At 37.3% G+C, this 16,161-nt stretch overlaps 1 protein-coding gene across 3 annotated transcripts in view; it reads right to left on the reverse strand.

Annotated features, from left to right (window-relative positions):
* Nucleotides 1-103: 103 nt before the first annotated feature.
* Nucleotides 104-16,161, reverse strand: part of LOC101741803 (myosin light chain kinase, smooth muscle) — an 85,267-nt gene continuing 69,209 nt past the window's right edge. For all 3 annotated transcript variants that reach the window (XM_062672140.1, XM_004925360.4, XM_021347486.2), the window contains 4 exons: nucleotides 6,487-6,628; nucleotides 4,733-4,932; nucleotides 3,723-3,875; nucleotides 104-1,566 (listed from right to left, as the gene is read on the reverse strand). In XM_062672140.1, the coding sequence (XP_062528124.1) occupies nucleotides 426-1,566; nucleotides 3,723-3,875; nucleotides 4,733-4,932; nucleotides 6,487-6,628 (1,636 nt within the window). In that variant the 3' untranslated portion in view covers nucleotides 104-425. The remainder of the gene's footprint in view (nucleotides 1,567-3,722; nucleotides 3,876-4,732; nucleotides 4,933-6,486; nucleotides 6,629-16,161) is intronic.

Genomic DNA, 16,161 nt, shown 5'->3' on the forward strand with positions numbered 1-16,161 from the left:
TCTAAGCAATAAAGAATAAATAAAAAAACCCAGATATAGAGCAAACAAACTTCGCAAAAGTTTGGTCGAAAATAAGTTGAAGGTTCAAATAAAACACGATCAGTTCATTTTTAGAAGCCTTATATTTTAACAATAAATTACAATTAAGTTAACCATAAGTACAATAAGGAACAAAATGTTAATTTATCTAATTCTCCAGATGCCCTATTTACATACAAAAAAAATAATACGAAACCATTCGCCATTGAAATCCTATTCACGAAATTCCTTTCACTCAGTCTTTCGTTCCGAAACTATCAGAATTTCAATTCAGACTAGATTTGTCATACAAAATTGTCATTTCATCTGCCTTCTAATCTCTGTTACTTTGGTAACTTAAGTGTCATGTGATGGCACTATACCCTGTTCTAGTAGTAAGAGAATGATCACTTCATATTATTAACTTCACTAGTTTTCTTCCTTTGAGTCTTTTCGTCTGAGGTTTGTCGCTGGAAAAACGCGTGGAGACTGGACATAGAATTTTGTGCAAGTTGATTTGAGGGCGACCATTCTAAGGAAATCGATTGATGTCTCCCTCCATTCGAGGTGCCTCCAGCCGACCTCTCCGCTTCGATATCCTCGTTCTCCCCCCATTTTTCTAATAAGTGTAACAAGAGGTCTTTCGTTCTATGAGCGTTGTTCTCATCTCCCCTTCTGTAGGGAATTTGGCGGCCGTTTTCCGCGCCGTTTACTAGTTTGTCGATTTTATCGCGTCTTTTGTCGAATTCCTGGAAGAAGCTGTTCCGGACCTCCACCGGTTGTTCAGGGACGTCTCTGCTTAAGTTGGTGACTCGTTTCGACCTGGTCGACTTGGCCCACGGCATTTTGCTCGTCATCGGCCTCTCGGAGTCCTTGTCTGTGAGAAACGCTGTCGATATCTTCGTAGTCGATTTAGATGTGAATATTCTTCTATCTTTTTTATTAGCGTCTCCATTGGTCACCGTTTTCGTCACTGTCACTTTTGCTTCTTTCTTAATCCCGTTGGGCAGTTTCTCTTCTTTAATTTCTTTATTTTCCGTAACGTTTTTATCGAGCTCTCTGCTGTTGTTGTTGTTCGTCAGATCCGTGTTCATCGTGGACAGCATGAAAAGGTGATCCGATAGCTTTTTTATTTCCTCGGCCAAATTCTTTCGAACGAACACGTCGTGTTTTTTATGCAAAAAGCACGAACTGTCGGAAGCGCGGCGTTCCACAGGATTGTATCTCTTGGCGGGGAATGTAGTGTCTCTGAGCGGAGGGGGCTCCAAGTCGTCCTCGTCGAAGACTCCGTCGGGCGAGCTCGTGAGGGACGTGGCGAGGGAGCTTCGAGGAGAGGGCGAGCAGCCTCCGACGGAGGACCGCTCGCAGAGAGCGAGGCAGGTGATCTCGTGCGCTTCGTTGTCGAAGACGTAAGGAGAGTTGGGATGGTCGCCCCAGCGCTCGACGAAGAGGCGCAGGTTGTCCTTGGTGACGTCGAGTTCATGTTTCCGCGCGGGCGGGGGCGCCACCCACGCGTGCCGGAGACACTCCGCCGCGCTGGGCCGTGACCTGCGGCAAACACCCCTTGTTACTACCGTCCCAACACCGAGTGTTACGGGGCTCATACGACATGTCCATGCTACGTGTGGTGGATGGTTATTTTAACAAAAGGATGACTTACTATTTCAAAAGTGAGCTTTTTTTATGATTATAAGATTACTGGTGGGTCTGAGGCCTTTTCAGTTTCACCAAGACAGGTGGGCGAGTAAAGGCTCAGCCAGGAGGGGTGGGATTTGTTAACAGCCTCCGAAGGAGACCTAACAACTCAAGAGGCTAATGAATCTATTACCGGATCGGTATCACAAAAGTGAATGTGCGATGTTACTGACAGTTTTCATTAATTCGACCCGGTTATATTGAACAGGATTTGATTGATTCCATTCATTTCGCTAATTAACAAGACACTGGAGTGTGACTCAAATAACCAAGACAGATGCGACATATCGAAGGGTGAAATGGCTATTTGGATTAAGCGATATTTATGCAACTTTACCGGAGAATCATTTAAAGTTTAAAACTTGTGTAAAAGCGTAAAATTTGGAAAATTATTCATAACCAAAAAGTTCTTTAGGTATTTGAATGGAGGAAACTTAATTGTGAAGTTCAATTAGAAACATCGAATTGTTGATACTAATCTATACTAATAATTTATAAATCTACAGTGGTTTTTAAGGATGTTCCGTTATAACTACTGAACCGTGCATCCGATTGACTTGAAACTTGGTATCCATGTTGGAAATACATGTACTTAATGGATAGGCTAATATTTATATGAGTGTTGGACTCCCTAATAATAATGAAAATAAATAATAATGTTAATTTTAAATGCCCAGCGAAGCGGGCGAGTACGGTTAGTACTATATAAAACGGAACTATACAAAGATAAATGTCGCGTTATAAGTGAAATGTCGCTTAAACCAAATAGTCTATCCATCCCTCGATACGATGTTATTAAAAATCTCTATGGAAAATTTCATATCATTAATGTTTTTTGTGAATGTACGTGCTTCTATTTCTCAGTTACTTTATATTTCAAATGCGATGCTAAACTGAAGAAATGAATATTGTCATGTTTCATTAAAATTGCGAGACCTAATTTGTGATTTTCGTTTGTCGAAATTGACTAGAAATGCGAACGAATCATGCATTGAAAATTAATTATTCAATGATAGTAAGTCATCCTAGAGTCATCTATAGTTATTAGAGGATAATTACTGAATTTGCATTATGAATCGGCTAAACAACCATCTACATTGTATAATATCTACTAATAATTCTAAAAGCAATTTTTCTTTTCTACAATTTACTAAATTCAGTATTTGTTAGTGATAATTTTCTACTACGTGCAATGCTATGTTAGTTACTGGGATTAAACAGTGTTGGATAACACAGTAACAAAGGGTATTCACCCGGCTGGCTTTAACAGCTTTTAAATTTACGCCGATAATTGCCATACGAAATACGAATTACAAAGTAAAACAGTAAAAATAATAACAAACTACTACGAAAATTTCAAGTTGACAATTTCTACAATAATGAAAAAAACTACAAATTTTTTTAATTTTTTTTTATGTTGGTAACATTCTATTCGGTAGTGACTGATGTGCTTAGTGCGCGTTTTTTAACGTTCTCGATAGCGTAAAAGTTAGCTCATATTTGTATGGAATGGGATAGTTTGCGTACTGTTATGAGCCACAGGATATTTAGCTTTTTAAAAAAAATACTTTATATGATTTTGGACGACCGTCTTGGATGAGGAGATGAAGGAGACTGACTCACTGACGTGAGCCCGATATAGGTGTATCATGAAGAGTGTTGAGGTAGCGGGACAGAGTGCATAGTTAGCAAGAGGGAGTGCAACGGGAAGCTATAACACCTCCCGGGGGTAGACTAAACATCGGGGTTAATTCCGCGATGTTTGGGAAAGAAATTTATACATTTGTTCTGATAGTGGGAGCCGGAGTGTTTTCCGGTTGAGGGTTGTGCGTCCGGATTTTCAGTGGAGTAACGGGTATTGCCAACGGCAAACTATAACAGTACGTTTGCCGCTTGGGGCGCTGTTCCAACTGCATACAAAATTGGGCTAACTTTGACGCTATCGAGAACGTTCAGAAACTCGCACTAAGCACTCTGGAGTCATTGTCGTAATAATTTTAATTACTCACTCTTTGTCTTTCACGAGCAGTTTCCGTATGAAGTCCTTTGCGTCTTCGGATATTTCATTGAAGGCTTCATCGTCGAAGTCATATTTTGCGACAGTCACGTTCGCCATTGTCTCTATGTCGGTTTCTCCCATGAACGGGGACAGTCCTGATAGTCTGGAATTCATGAAAACACAGCCTTTATTCTACTGATTAAGTCGAATAAAGATACTTATTCTTATACTTAAGATACTTAGGTCGTCGTGACCTAAAGGTTAAGACGTCCGGTGCATTCGTATGTAGCGATGCATCGGTGTTCGAATCCCGCAGGCGGGTACCAGTTTTTCTAATGAAATATGTACTTAACAAATGTTCACGATTGACTTCCACTGTGAAGGAATAGCGTCGTGTAATAAAAATTAAACCCGCGAAATTATAATTTGCGTAAACACTGGTGGTAGGACCTCTTGTGAGTCCGCGCGGGTAGGTACCGCCACCCCGCCTATTTCCGCCGTGAAGCAGTAGTGCGTTTCGGTTTGAAGGGCGGGGCAGCCGTTGTAACTATATTTGAGACCTTAGAACTTATATGTCAAGGTGGGTGGCGCATTTACGTTGTAGATATCTATGGGCTCCAGTAACCAGCTGGGCTGTGAGCTCGTCCACCCAACTAAGTAATAAAAATAAAAATAAAAAAACATGAAGATAAATTAACAAAATAAATAATAATTAAAAAAAAGTAAGCTATTCATTTGTACAACAGTTGAATTGGGCTTTGCTAATACTGTTTAAGAGTTGAAGGGTAGCCGTTGTAACTATACTTGAGACCTTAGAACTTATATCTCAAGGTGGGTGGGGCATTTACTGCGGGATTCGAACACCGGTACATCGCTAGATACGAATGCACCGGACGTCTTATCCTTTAGGCCACGACGACTTCAAAGTCGTAAAACTAGTTTTAATTACTGTTGATCTGTTGATACTGATTGACTAATGACTACAATGTCATCGAGAACGTGAAAAACGTATGTACTCACAGGACATAACATATGACTCCGACGGACCACATGTCAGTGCCGTAACCGATCTGATCGAAGTTGACCACCTCGGGGGCAACGAACTCCGGGGTCCCGAACAACACTTGCAGCTTCTTCTCCGGGTCATAGAATCTGGCGAGACCAAAGTCTATAATCTTGATACGGTTACCGGTCTTCGTTAGGCAGAGAATGTTTTCGGGCTGCAAAAGAAAATGATCGATTTTTTTATAAATTTTTTAAATACGTTTCTTCTTCTTCTTTTTCTTACCTAAGCTGATAGCCTTGAGAAGCTATATCAGCGAACCTTAATTAGTAATACCTGCTCACGGGGCTCAAACCTGACGACGTTGCTAACACGAACCCTAGTAAAAGCCCTGCTTCGTAGAATCTATCACCAGATCGGAAACGCGACCCACTGAGAAGATCCGGCGAGAAACTCAGTGGGCTGTGTCTGAGGGTTGAATTTACGATAAACCGCTAAATTAACGTGTTTAATTATAGTCATGATGATTAATCCTATTTGGTAAAGTAAAAGCTTCTTATTCGCGCTTCCTTCATTCGCGTTTTCATTAAATTAAGATGGGTGGACGAGCTCACAGCCCACCTGGTGTTAAGTGGTTACTGGAGCCCATAGACATCTACGACGTAAATGCGCCACCCACCTTGAGATATAAGTTCTAAGGTCTCAAGTATAGTTACAACGGCTGCCCCACCCTTCAAACCGAAACGCATTACTGCTTCACGGCAGAAATAGGCAGACTGGAACGTTGCTTCCTTTTTTTAGTTTTGACAGCGAAGGAAGTTTAACGCGTTCGCAGCGTTACTAGCAAACAGAAACGTCAATCAAACCGACACTAGGGATGTACCTATGTCGTTTCGCAGATTTTCCGACATTTTGATTTACGAGTTGGAATCGAATCAAAACGCTCGTTTTACAACATTTGAACGTTATCATTACCAACAACGTGAACGTATTGTAGAATTCAATTTTACACCGAGCCAATAAATTGTTTACGAGATTGTGCTTCAGAAAAAATGTTAACACGACCACCCTCTGAAAATGTAATTCTCGATATTCAGTTGTTTTATTCGTAAGACGTATAACTTATTGAAACGAATGAGATGACGGTTGAGAATAAAGTACTTTATTTCTTGGTAATTGACTATGGTACACTACTAGTACATATTGTGACCACTAGATGCCGCTAGTATAAATTAAACTTATTATTTTGATATTAATAAATAAACATATTTTAACAAAACTCAGGGCCCTGAAACTGCGATACTATAAGACACATATTTTTTTTTATGGAAACTAGCGACATCTTGTAGCGAATGCCCCTAAACTTTAATTTTGTAGTAATCGGAACTAGTGGAAGCGAAACAGCGAACGGATCACCTGAAGCGAAGCGGAAGAAGTGAATTAAGAATTTTAAAGTGTTCTGTGAGTATTCTAAGTGTTAATACAGTGTTAAATTTTGTATTTCGATGGAATTTTTATTTATACCAAACCCCGGCGCGTAACAATTGTTGGAGTTGATAGATATAGAAACCCCTTAACAAAAAAAAAGTAAACATAGATATAGACAGTGACAGTAAGTGTCTTGACTAGTGAAGAAATATCTGTCGATTCGTTAAGTAAAACAAAATAACAAAACTGTGATTTCGATTAAAAACCCATATATAGATAAGACGTGACTTAAAGCTCTTAGTTACCAGGTTATAAAATCACTTAAACAAAAAAAATCGTCTACCTTCAGATCCAGGTGGAGTATATTCTGGCGGTGAACGAACTCGATGCCCTCGCAGATCTGTCGCATGAACACAGTACAGGCGCGCTCTGTCAGAACGAAATCTTCGTCGATGACTCTTTCGAACAGCTCGCCTCCCGTTATTCTATAAAAATTAAAATCAATTTCAGTTCTAAAGTGATTCTTTTCTTCGTTAAGCAACACCAAATTCGTATTTAACAAAACAAAATAAAAGATTTTGTTCTTATTTCAATAATATCAGGTACTAGCGGCCCGCTCCGGCTCCGCTCGGGTCTTTAACAAAAATTTCGACGATAAGTCGTAGTACATTATTTTATTCTATCATGAATAGTTTTCGCAGGGCACACGATGTATAGAATATTTTAGGTAATTTCTTTACACCTTGGGTTATTGGAGTTTTAGGGAACCATATTTTTTTTCAAAAAAAGTTATAGCCTATGTCACTCGGGAGTAGTGTAGCTTCCAAACAGTGAAAGAATTTTTCAAATCGGTTCAGTAGTTTCGGAGCCTATTCAATACAAACAAACAAACAACTCTTTCCTCTTTATAATATTAAGTATATATTAACAGTATATTAACTTGAGGTTAAATGCTTAACTTGAGGTTTAAACAACATTTCGTTTAGTACGCGACATTTATCTTTGTATTTAAAAGTGTGTTTAATTTGGTATTCTAATAGCATCAACAGTTCGATATTTTTAATTGAACTTCCATTAAGTTTACTTAATTCAAATACCTGAAGATGTTTTTTTTGTTATGATATTTTTTCCAAATTTTAAACCTTAAATCGCTCTCCTGTGAAGTTGCAAAAATGTCTCTTAAACCAAATACTTTAAACCGAACCTTTCACCCCTCGATATTCAATTTATTGTAAATACAGAAACTGAACATACATACAAATGTGACGCTTATATTATGGTCACGTACGTAATTAACTCTCATCTGTATTAATGTTTAATCTCATAGCCAATAATAATGCCTTCTAAACCACTAGGAGAACTTATATTTAGAGAAAGCAAATGGATAAGCCCGCAATGAATTTAAAGTCATTCCGTCTCTCATCGAAGCCACATTCCAATAAGACAGTTGGCGCCAGACAGGATTATCACACGCATAATATTCTCAAGCCGAGAATCCATTAGCACGAAGGGTTCGAACTTTAAAACCATTACAAGATAACCGCAGTAGCGTTAGACAAAAAACATTTCCGTAAACTAAGTCCGCCGGTACCGAATGGTTGCCAAAAGAACCGTGGCTGATCAAAGTGATGACATCGGAGGATGGCGGGGCTTGGTGCCGAAATAGAACGATAAGAAGCTTTAGGGTTGCCAATTAATTTTACGAAATTTTACCGCGGTTTTCCAATTGGTGGCGTTCTAATTGAGTTCGAGTAAGATTCGAGTTCTAAACTTGACCGCGTCACTGGTAGTTGCGCTGACTGTACTTAACATAGCGTACATACCGTACCAATCGGTTCGATTATAATTCGGTAGGAATAAATATTTGTAAACGATATTCGGCATTCGTTGTTTGGATGTACTAGTCGCTTACGTTTTGAAGATGTATCTGAAGATAGTGCCAAACACGACCAGTTTAATTGAAGGTCTAGCTAGCATTACTTTGTCTGACAAAACCTTATACATTCGTGTCTAGTTAAAGACGATCTAAAATTAAGATTCTTTCATTTGTTTACTATCCAGAAAGAGGTCAGGGCCGAACATCAGCTTCAACGCAAATGCCTCTCGTATTTAAACAGGCTATAGATTCAGAAAGCGCGTTAGATGTTCTTTGTCTATTTCGAGATTATAAACATTATTGTGACACTTCCAAGGAATTTATGTGATTCGGTGCCAAAATATGGACAGGAAAGTGTCGCTTGTTTGTTGTCGTGTGACGTCTGATTAGTAACAGACAATATTGTTATCACTACATAGTATACAACAAAGTCGCTTTCTCTGTCCCTATATCCCTATGTATGCTTAAATCTTTAAAACTACGCAACGGAATTTGATGCGGTTGTTTTTAATAGATAGAGTGATTGAAGAGGAAGGTTTTTATGTATAATAACATCCATTAAATAGTGGAGAAATACTAGTTGTTATACAAATCTCTAATTTAATAGATCAGGCCACGTGCAGTGCCCAACAAATACTGCACATCGTCCTGTCGAAAGAGACAATCGGCTAATCTTGGCTTTGTAGAGCGTTATCTCTGTCGTAGTCCAGTATCTATTGGGACTTTTAATAATAATAGTGATACTATTGAACGTCTTTTCGATGTTGGTACAAGTTTGGCGATACGATAGCTTCGATTTTATGAATTTTTCCATAGATATTATTACTCGGCATATATAAGTAAGAACTCAAAGACGATCAGAATTAATTGAACGTGGCCTAGAGAATGAGATGGTAGATCGTGGATACGCACTGATCCATCCAGGAGGCTGGAAAACCATCCGATTATGAATATAATTTTATAAATATTTTATTGCATTCCGTATAGGTTTTACCTCAAAACTTCCCTCAAACCTCAAATATTCCCGTTCATTCGTTTACATAATAATCGTTTATTAATTAGGTTTATTTAATAAGTAGAATTAGTAAATTTCCATTGTTTTTCGTTTTTGCGACGTTTTGATTACTTTAAAGTTTTCGTGGTCCCGGACGCAGGGCGATAGTGGCGCGAATACCAAACGAGAGATAAAACCGTACTATTACGGTTAATTTAATTAAATTAAATAACATATAACTGATGTTGTGACAGCCCTGTTTAGATCGAGAGCAACAAGGTCGATGTCAACGTTACATTCAGGCCACTTTACAACGTCATGTAGGTAGCGGCTCCGCGCTTTCACTGAAATGCTTTTAGTAGACCAGCGAGTGTTGTTTCGAAAGATATCGTGGAATGTTTGTGAAATAATACGACAATGTGAAAAACAAATTAAGATTTACGTTACGATACGTATAGTTTCAGTCAAATGACGTTCTTGCGAAATATGGATTTTAGGTGTTGGTATTTTAAATCGATGATATTTTTCTTTACTACTTTCAATAGCATTTTTTTACTACCTATGCTGATAGCCTTGAGAGGCTATTTCAGCTTCTCCTTGACGTGACGGTGAGCTCACGGGGCTCAAACCGCGAGTGTTGCTAACACTGCCTCTAGCAAGAGCAGTGCTTCGCAGAATCCACCACCGGATCAGAAACGCGACCCACTGAGAAGATCCGGCGAGAAACTCAGTGGGCTGTGTCTATGGGTTAATTCACTCGTCGAGCCCTTCGTCGTACGCGACGGGTTCGACGAGGACGGTGACCGGAACAATAGCAAATACATAAGCAGGAATACGGCAATTGTGGCCCGTATTGTTCGTCTGGGAGATTGCTAGTTCAGGATTGTATACTACCTTACTAATTAAATTCGGTATGTATCATTGAAGACAGGAGAATGAATCTATGTGTGCTCGTATTTAGTTGTTGGATAAGGTTAAGTCGTTGCCTGTCGACAAAGATGTTCTTCGAATATTATTTCGTAAAGGACCAGTGTGGGGTTCGGCAAGAAAGCATTCCAGGGCGAGTTCGTGCGTGACTTAACGAAGTCATCACGTCATCACGTCATACGCCACGAAATCATTATTTCTGGAATACTTAGCAATGGTTTTATTCGAAATTCATATGTGAGTAATGCGAAGCGTACGTCACGGTTGACAGTATTTTAGCAATCAGATAATTAACAGAACTAGAGGTCGCGCAGTAGTCGAAATTCGACTATAATTACATAATTGGAATTGTAAGTTTGTACACTATAAAAAATATTAATAAAGACAAATAATATTTAATTTATTCTCAATTTGACAACAGACGTCAAGAACAAAAGTTTGACAATAAATAGTATGCATGCGTGTGCGCGTCAAATACATGGTATGTAGTGTGTGTAATGTTTTCTTTATTGATTTAATGTATCTTTTATGCATTATTTTAAAAAAATATTAGCATTGTGCACTTCTTCTCTATATTCTCTATAAGTGTGGAAAATTTCATACTCCTCCGTCCGCGCAATTTTCGTAAAAAGGTATACAAAGTTTTTGCTTCACGTATTAATATATAGATAGGCGGCCGCAACATTTATGAGGGCTAATTAAAAAAAAATTAGACATTCGACACACAAACGTCATGACCAGGATTTAATGAAAGGGCATCCGGATATTTCTATTTTGACCAAGGTTGTACAGTGATATATCGCTTCGTTGTTTTGGTAAGTTTTTTCAGTGAATCTCGTGGGCGTTGTTATTTTTGGCAACATAGTAACTTTTTTAAAAAGCCGCGAGGGAAACGTCTTTTCGGAGCCATTGGTATTAGCGGTCATTGTTTAAGTGACAGTAACCACCCGAAGACCGGACGTCTCATATATCATAATTGTCAAAAAAGAAATTGATGATTTGGTCTTGAATAGCTACGGCATTTTTGTGACTAAAATGTACTAACGAATTATTTACGAAAATTCGCCATATATCTAAATACATACTTAAAATAATGCACCCACAAAACAGTATGACATCAATAAATTACATGCTCTGAAATAGTAGAGAAAATATAATTCTTAAAATGTATTTAAATCTTAAGGTGCCAGAGATTATGATCGAATTCCGCATTCACTAATAAAACTACTAAATGTTATTTGGTTGAATATGTTCGCACGGTATAAAAATCCTTTCTATTTTGCACTGAAACAACATTTCGGTTCGAGGATCTAATGTGATCCTAATCATCCTTAAATAACTTAAACAACTTCACCTCTATATCTCTTAAATTGATTTGCAAACTACATAACCTGAGAAAATTACTAATGGTAGGACCTCTTGTGATTCCGAACGGGTAGGTACCACCACCCCGCCTATTTCTGCCGTAAAGCAGTAATGCGTTTCGGTTTGAAGGTTGGGTTAGCCGTTGTAAGTATACTTTAGAACTTATATCTCAAAGTGAGTGGCGCATTTACGTTGTAGATGTCTATGGGCTCCAGTAACCACAGGGGAGCTGTGAGCTCGTCCACCTATCTAAGCAATATAAAAAAATAATTCACTTCCTCATTACCGCGATTAATGATTCGCGTTCTATAGTTTTCGAAATTGTAAGATGGCGTCTTAGCTTTAGGTAGCGCGATGGCGTGGCCTAAGTAATGGCGGCGGTTTTGTCTCAAAATATACATCAAAGTTTTTTTCCGTTAATTTGGAAAGTTCATGAGTAATTCCTTTGTTTGTTTACTCCGAATATCCTCGTGCTAGGTTTACGTCACGTCACGTTCCCATCTTTTATTTATACATTTTGAAACGATTGAATGAATTCACGGACGTTTGGACGTTTCTGTAGTATTTGTTTTTTTTTAACCGTGCAGTGACGTCATAATAACGATATTTTAGCGCGATTTTCTTCTAAATTTAATTTTGTTCCAAGAATTTGTGACATCCGTGGCTTGTGACGTCCTTAAAAAGCTTATTGACCTAAATAGTTTTTAGTTAATAGCTGCGAATTAGTGATGATATAAAACATGATTTCGTTTTTAATTTATAATTATTAACAAGAACATTAGTTCGCAGTTTATAAAATAATTACTGATAAATCTATTTGAGTGTATATTTGTATTTGCTAGTCAGCCACGTGTGGTCGCATATCGGCCTTGGTTTAAAAACATTGATTGTTGGGATACCAGCGCACAGCTGTTTAAAATAAGTGAAACTAAAAACCCACAGCCAAATTGTTGCTTTCCTTGCAAAAAACTGATAAAACTCAGATGTTTGGTTAACTGTCTGTAACACTTTCCCGGTAGACAATTATTTAGTGAACTGAGACGGTACTTTCTCTTGGGCATGTGTCAACGAATTTTTTTTTTGTTTTTGTTGTGTATTTGCTAAACGGATACGTTCGCCAGTTCACAGATACGTGGCAACAGAAAGCTGTCTAGGCCCCCTAAATATTTCACTTTATATCGTAATACTGCACGAAATTATTGTTTCAATTTGGATGTTGAAATATCATGCAGTCCGTGATTTCGAATTTCGCCTTTGTGTTAGGTTATGACGCGAAAAAGACCGCGAAAGAAATTCGATTTTCGAACTGAGTTTGCAACACAAAACAGCCTGGGTTTTTGAATTTAGCCACTGCATGCCGATAGTTCGAGAATAAAAACCTTAAAATAAATTCTTAAAATTAAATTTTTCATAGTTTTGTCATTACGAGTACTCGATGCATGCAGCCACCCACTGCGCAATGACGCATAATGAATAGAAGCGTCAAAGTCAAGTGCTCCCCTAAATGGCGACGCGTAACGTATGATATAAAATGAGTCGTGGCGTCAGGCATCGTCGGGCGTCAGTTATTACGGCGCATAGTTGGCACGACGCCAGCTGACCGGTCTCTAGGTACGTTCGTACACCCATTAACGATCACCTTACGATATTGTTTACAAGTTACGATTTGTCCTATATGTTTTTTTTCTAAATGTAAATGCTATTCTGTATGCGGGTGTCAAGGTTACAGTGTTGAAGCGTTTTAGGTTAATGATTTGTTACGTAATAAATGTCTCAGAGTTAAAGTATTACTAATACGTATTAGATTTTGAAGATTGTTTGTTTGCCAACATAATTTTGGCTGTCACTTTATTTGTATGGTTTCCTACACTATTCAATGATCCATATTCATTAGGAAATATTTTCTGTGAAGACGAACTAAGAATATGTGATATATCTTCATCCTTTCCAAATTCTATATAGATTCAATTAATTCCGATCACAAGTTGAAGCGAGAACTATTTCCAAGTGAATGAACTAATAACTATTTAATTCGCTAATTCAGGTTATTGCATTAGGCAGAACATAAATAGTGGAATGGGTGTTTTTAGTGCTTGTAATATTTTATAATGCTTTTATAGTACTATTATACAAAAAAACTACGAAAATGTTTTGAGTTTGGTTAAAAGTTTAAAGGGTAAATGCTGTTGTTGAAAATTTCAATTATAGGTAGAGAACATTTGGTGTAGCACGCATCCACGAAGCCATCATGCGCTTTGTTCTGCAAGGTAATATTATAGTCTTTATTCCAATTCTATAGAAACTCGAACTCGGATATAATAATATAATTAAAATTAGAACTGTAAAATAACTAGAACCATAAGTAAGTAGCCAGTAACATTAGATCAGTAAAAAATGGCGTTTGGCAGTTATCAGTCATTTTATTATAAGTAAGTAAGCAAGTTAAAAAAGGTATTTATTTGAAGTCGTGTTAAGGGACAATTACCATAGAATGTTTTTTTTTAATCCTAGACTAGAATACGAAGAAGGTAAGCATTTCTTTTACTATCATTGAACTTGAAAATGCAATGCATGATTTGAAATTAAATAACATAAAAATGTTTATGATGGGTACTTTTGTGGTTTTGATTTGCGAAGAATGGCTAGCAAGACGTAGATGAGTAGAGCTGAAGATCAGACTGAGTGGTGTAAATTGGGAGAGATGTTCAGCAGTGGAAGACTGAGGACTGACGATGATGGTGAGTAGTTTTGTCAACTATTCGAGTTCAGTACGAGTCAGTATCCATCCATCGAGTTTTTAGCTCAGTAGTATAATGCGCGCCTATCAAAAGATTTATTTCAAGTTTGGTATTGCACACTTGACAGATTTCTGTTTTTCTAGAAGTCATATATTGTTAGTAATGAGAAATACCTTCACAAATGCTTCGGTTGTAAGTAATGGATAGATATAGCTGATTCATGGTTTAAGATTCTATAAATATTATTTATAGGCCACTGCTTACGAATAAAATCAATTAATCAATCAATAAACCATATTTTATACATTTATATATTATACATATATAAATATGTCTGTGAAATATGGCACTTTTTTTTAAGTTAATGCTTTTTTTTTTCCTACGTAAGCTGATAGCCTTGAGAGGTTATATCCGCGGAACCTAAACTAGTAGGTGACCTCACGGGGCTCAAACCTGACGACGTTGCTAACACGTACCCTAGCAAGAGCCGTGCTTCGCAGAATCTACCACCGGATCGGAAACGCGACCCACTGAGAAGATCCGGCGAGAAACTCAGTGGGCTGTGTCTGAGGGTAATTTAATGCATAGTACGGACGAAGGTATGAACGGACTTTAGTTTATAAAAACAAAACAAGCTATATCCTTCTCAATTAAGTATAGTCAATTAAAACTGCGAACAATATTTAAAAGCAAACGTGTCATATTTAAATGATAAATTTAAAACAAGAAATTTGTTTAAAAACATATTGCATCTTAACATAGCGAAATGATGCAACCGACGAAACATTTATTTATTTTTTAACATGTCTCCAGTCGTGCCAACGTAAAAATATTCTTTAACGTTTTTTAGGGTTACAAGATCGTAAATTGAAAATAACTTCGAAAAAATAAATCACTATTTATTTCTCAAACGAATAATTTGTATAAATGATAATATCGGGGATATATTTATTAGTCTCTGTAATTAATTTTGTTGATTGAGTTCCAAATCTTGCGGCTATCCAGAACCGAAGGTATTTATCATTATTAGGTTGGTTTTTTTTTAACTACACGGAATTTTCAATTATCTGTATTCTATTGGTAAACATGGTAATTTTCTAGGTTTTCGTAAATGAATACCGCGGGACATTTACATTGTGAACAAATACGACTGGTTCCTTTTCTAATCGTCAAGGTTCAGAATAATTATGCAAATTAACGTCACGGAATAAAAGTGAAATCTCCGTGTAATTAATGCGTCAAGGCGTGCTCACATCTGTCGACAAGTCAAGTCTGTCAGCGGTTGCTCTAATTGCGCCTAAATATAACATGAAATTAAGGAAATATACTTAATGTCTCATTAATAATGATGACAGATTCGGTATCGCGTTGAACATTTTAATTGCGGTGAGAACATTCTGGAACCATCTTATCGTTCCTAAGCATTCGATTCGGCGAACACTTTACTAACACACTTATTAAATTATACTAGTGGTCCCGCAGTAGTCGAAATTCCACTATCATTAATTGAAATTGTAAGTTTGTACAATATTATGATTCTATTTTCAAATACTATTATACTTCTATAGTCACAAATTTCGCCAAGGCTACACTATAGAAAATATTGATAAAGACAAACAATATTTAATCTATTCTCAATTTGACAACAGAGGTCAAGAACAAAAGTTTGACAATAAATAGTATGCATGCGTGTATGCGTCAAATACATGGTATGTAGTGTGTGTAATGTTTTTTTATTGATTTAATGTATTTTAGGCATAATTTAAAAAAATATTAACATACTGCACTCCTTCTCTATATTCTCTTTACGTGTGGGAAATTTCATACCCCTCCGTCCGCGCAATTTTCGTTAAAAGGGATACAAAGTTTTTCCTTCACGTATTAACATATAGATATAGCGGTATTTGAAGTACAAGGCGTTGAAGTTGTTCAAGACCTTAGGATTTGAATCCAGCCATAGTTCGCATGTCGCGTTTTGTGAATTAAAACGCGAAGTTCTTTATTCAGTATTTCCGTTAACTAGCACTCCGATTTACACGAAATACATAAATGTGTACTTGTATAGATGATATTTTTGAGCATAAAATCGGTCAAGTGTGCTCAATGGTTTATCCATTA

This window comes from Bombyx mori, chromosome 14 (assembly GCF_030269925.1).
Source record: "Bombyx mori chromosome 14, ASM3026992v2".
Lineage (NCBI taxonomy): Eukaryota > Metazoa > Arthropoda > Insecta > Lepidoptera > Bombycidae > Bombyx > Bombyx mori.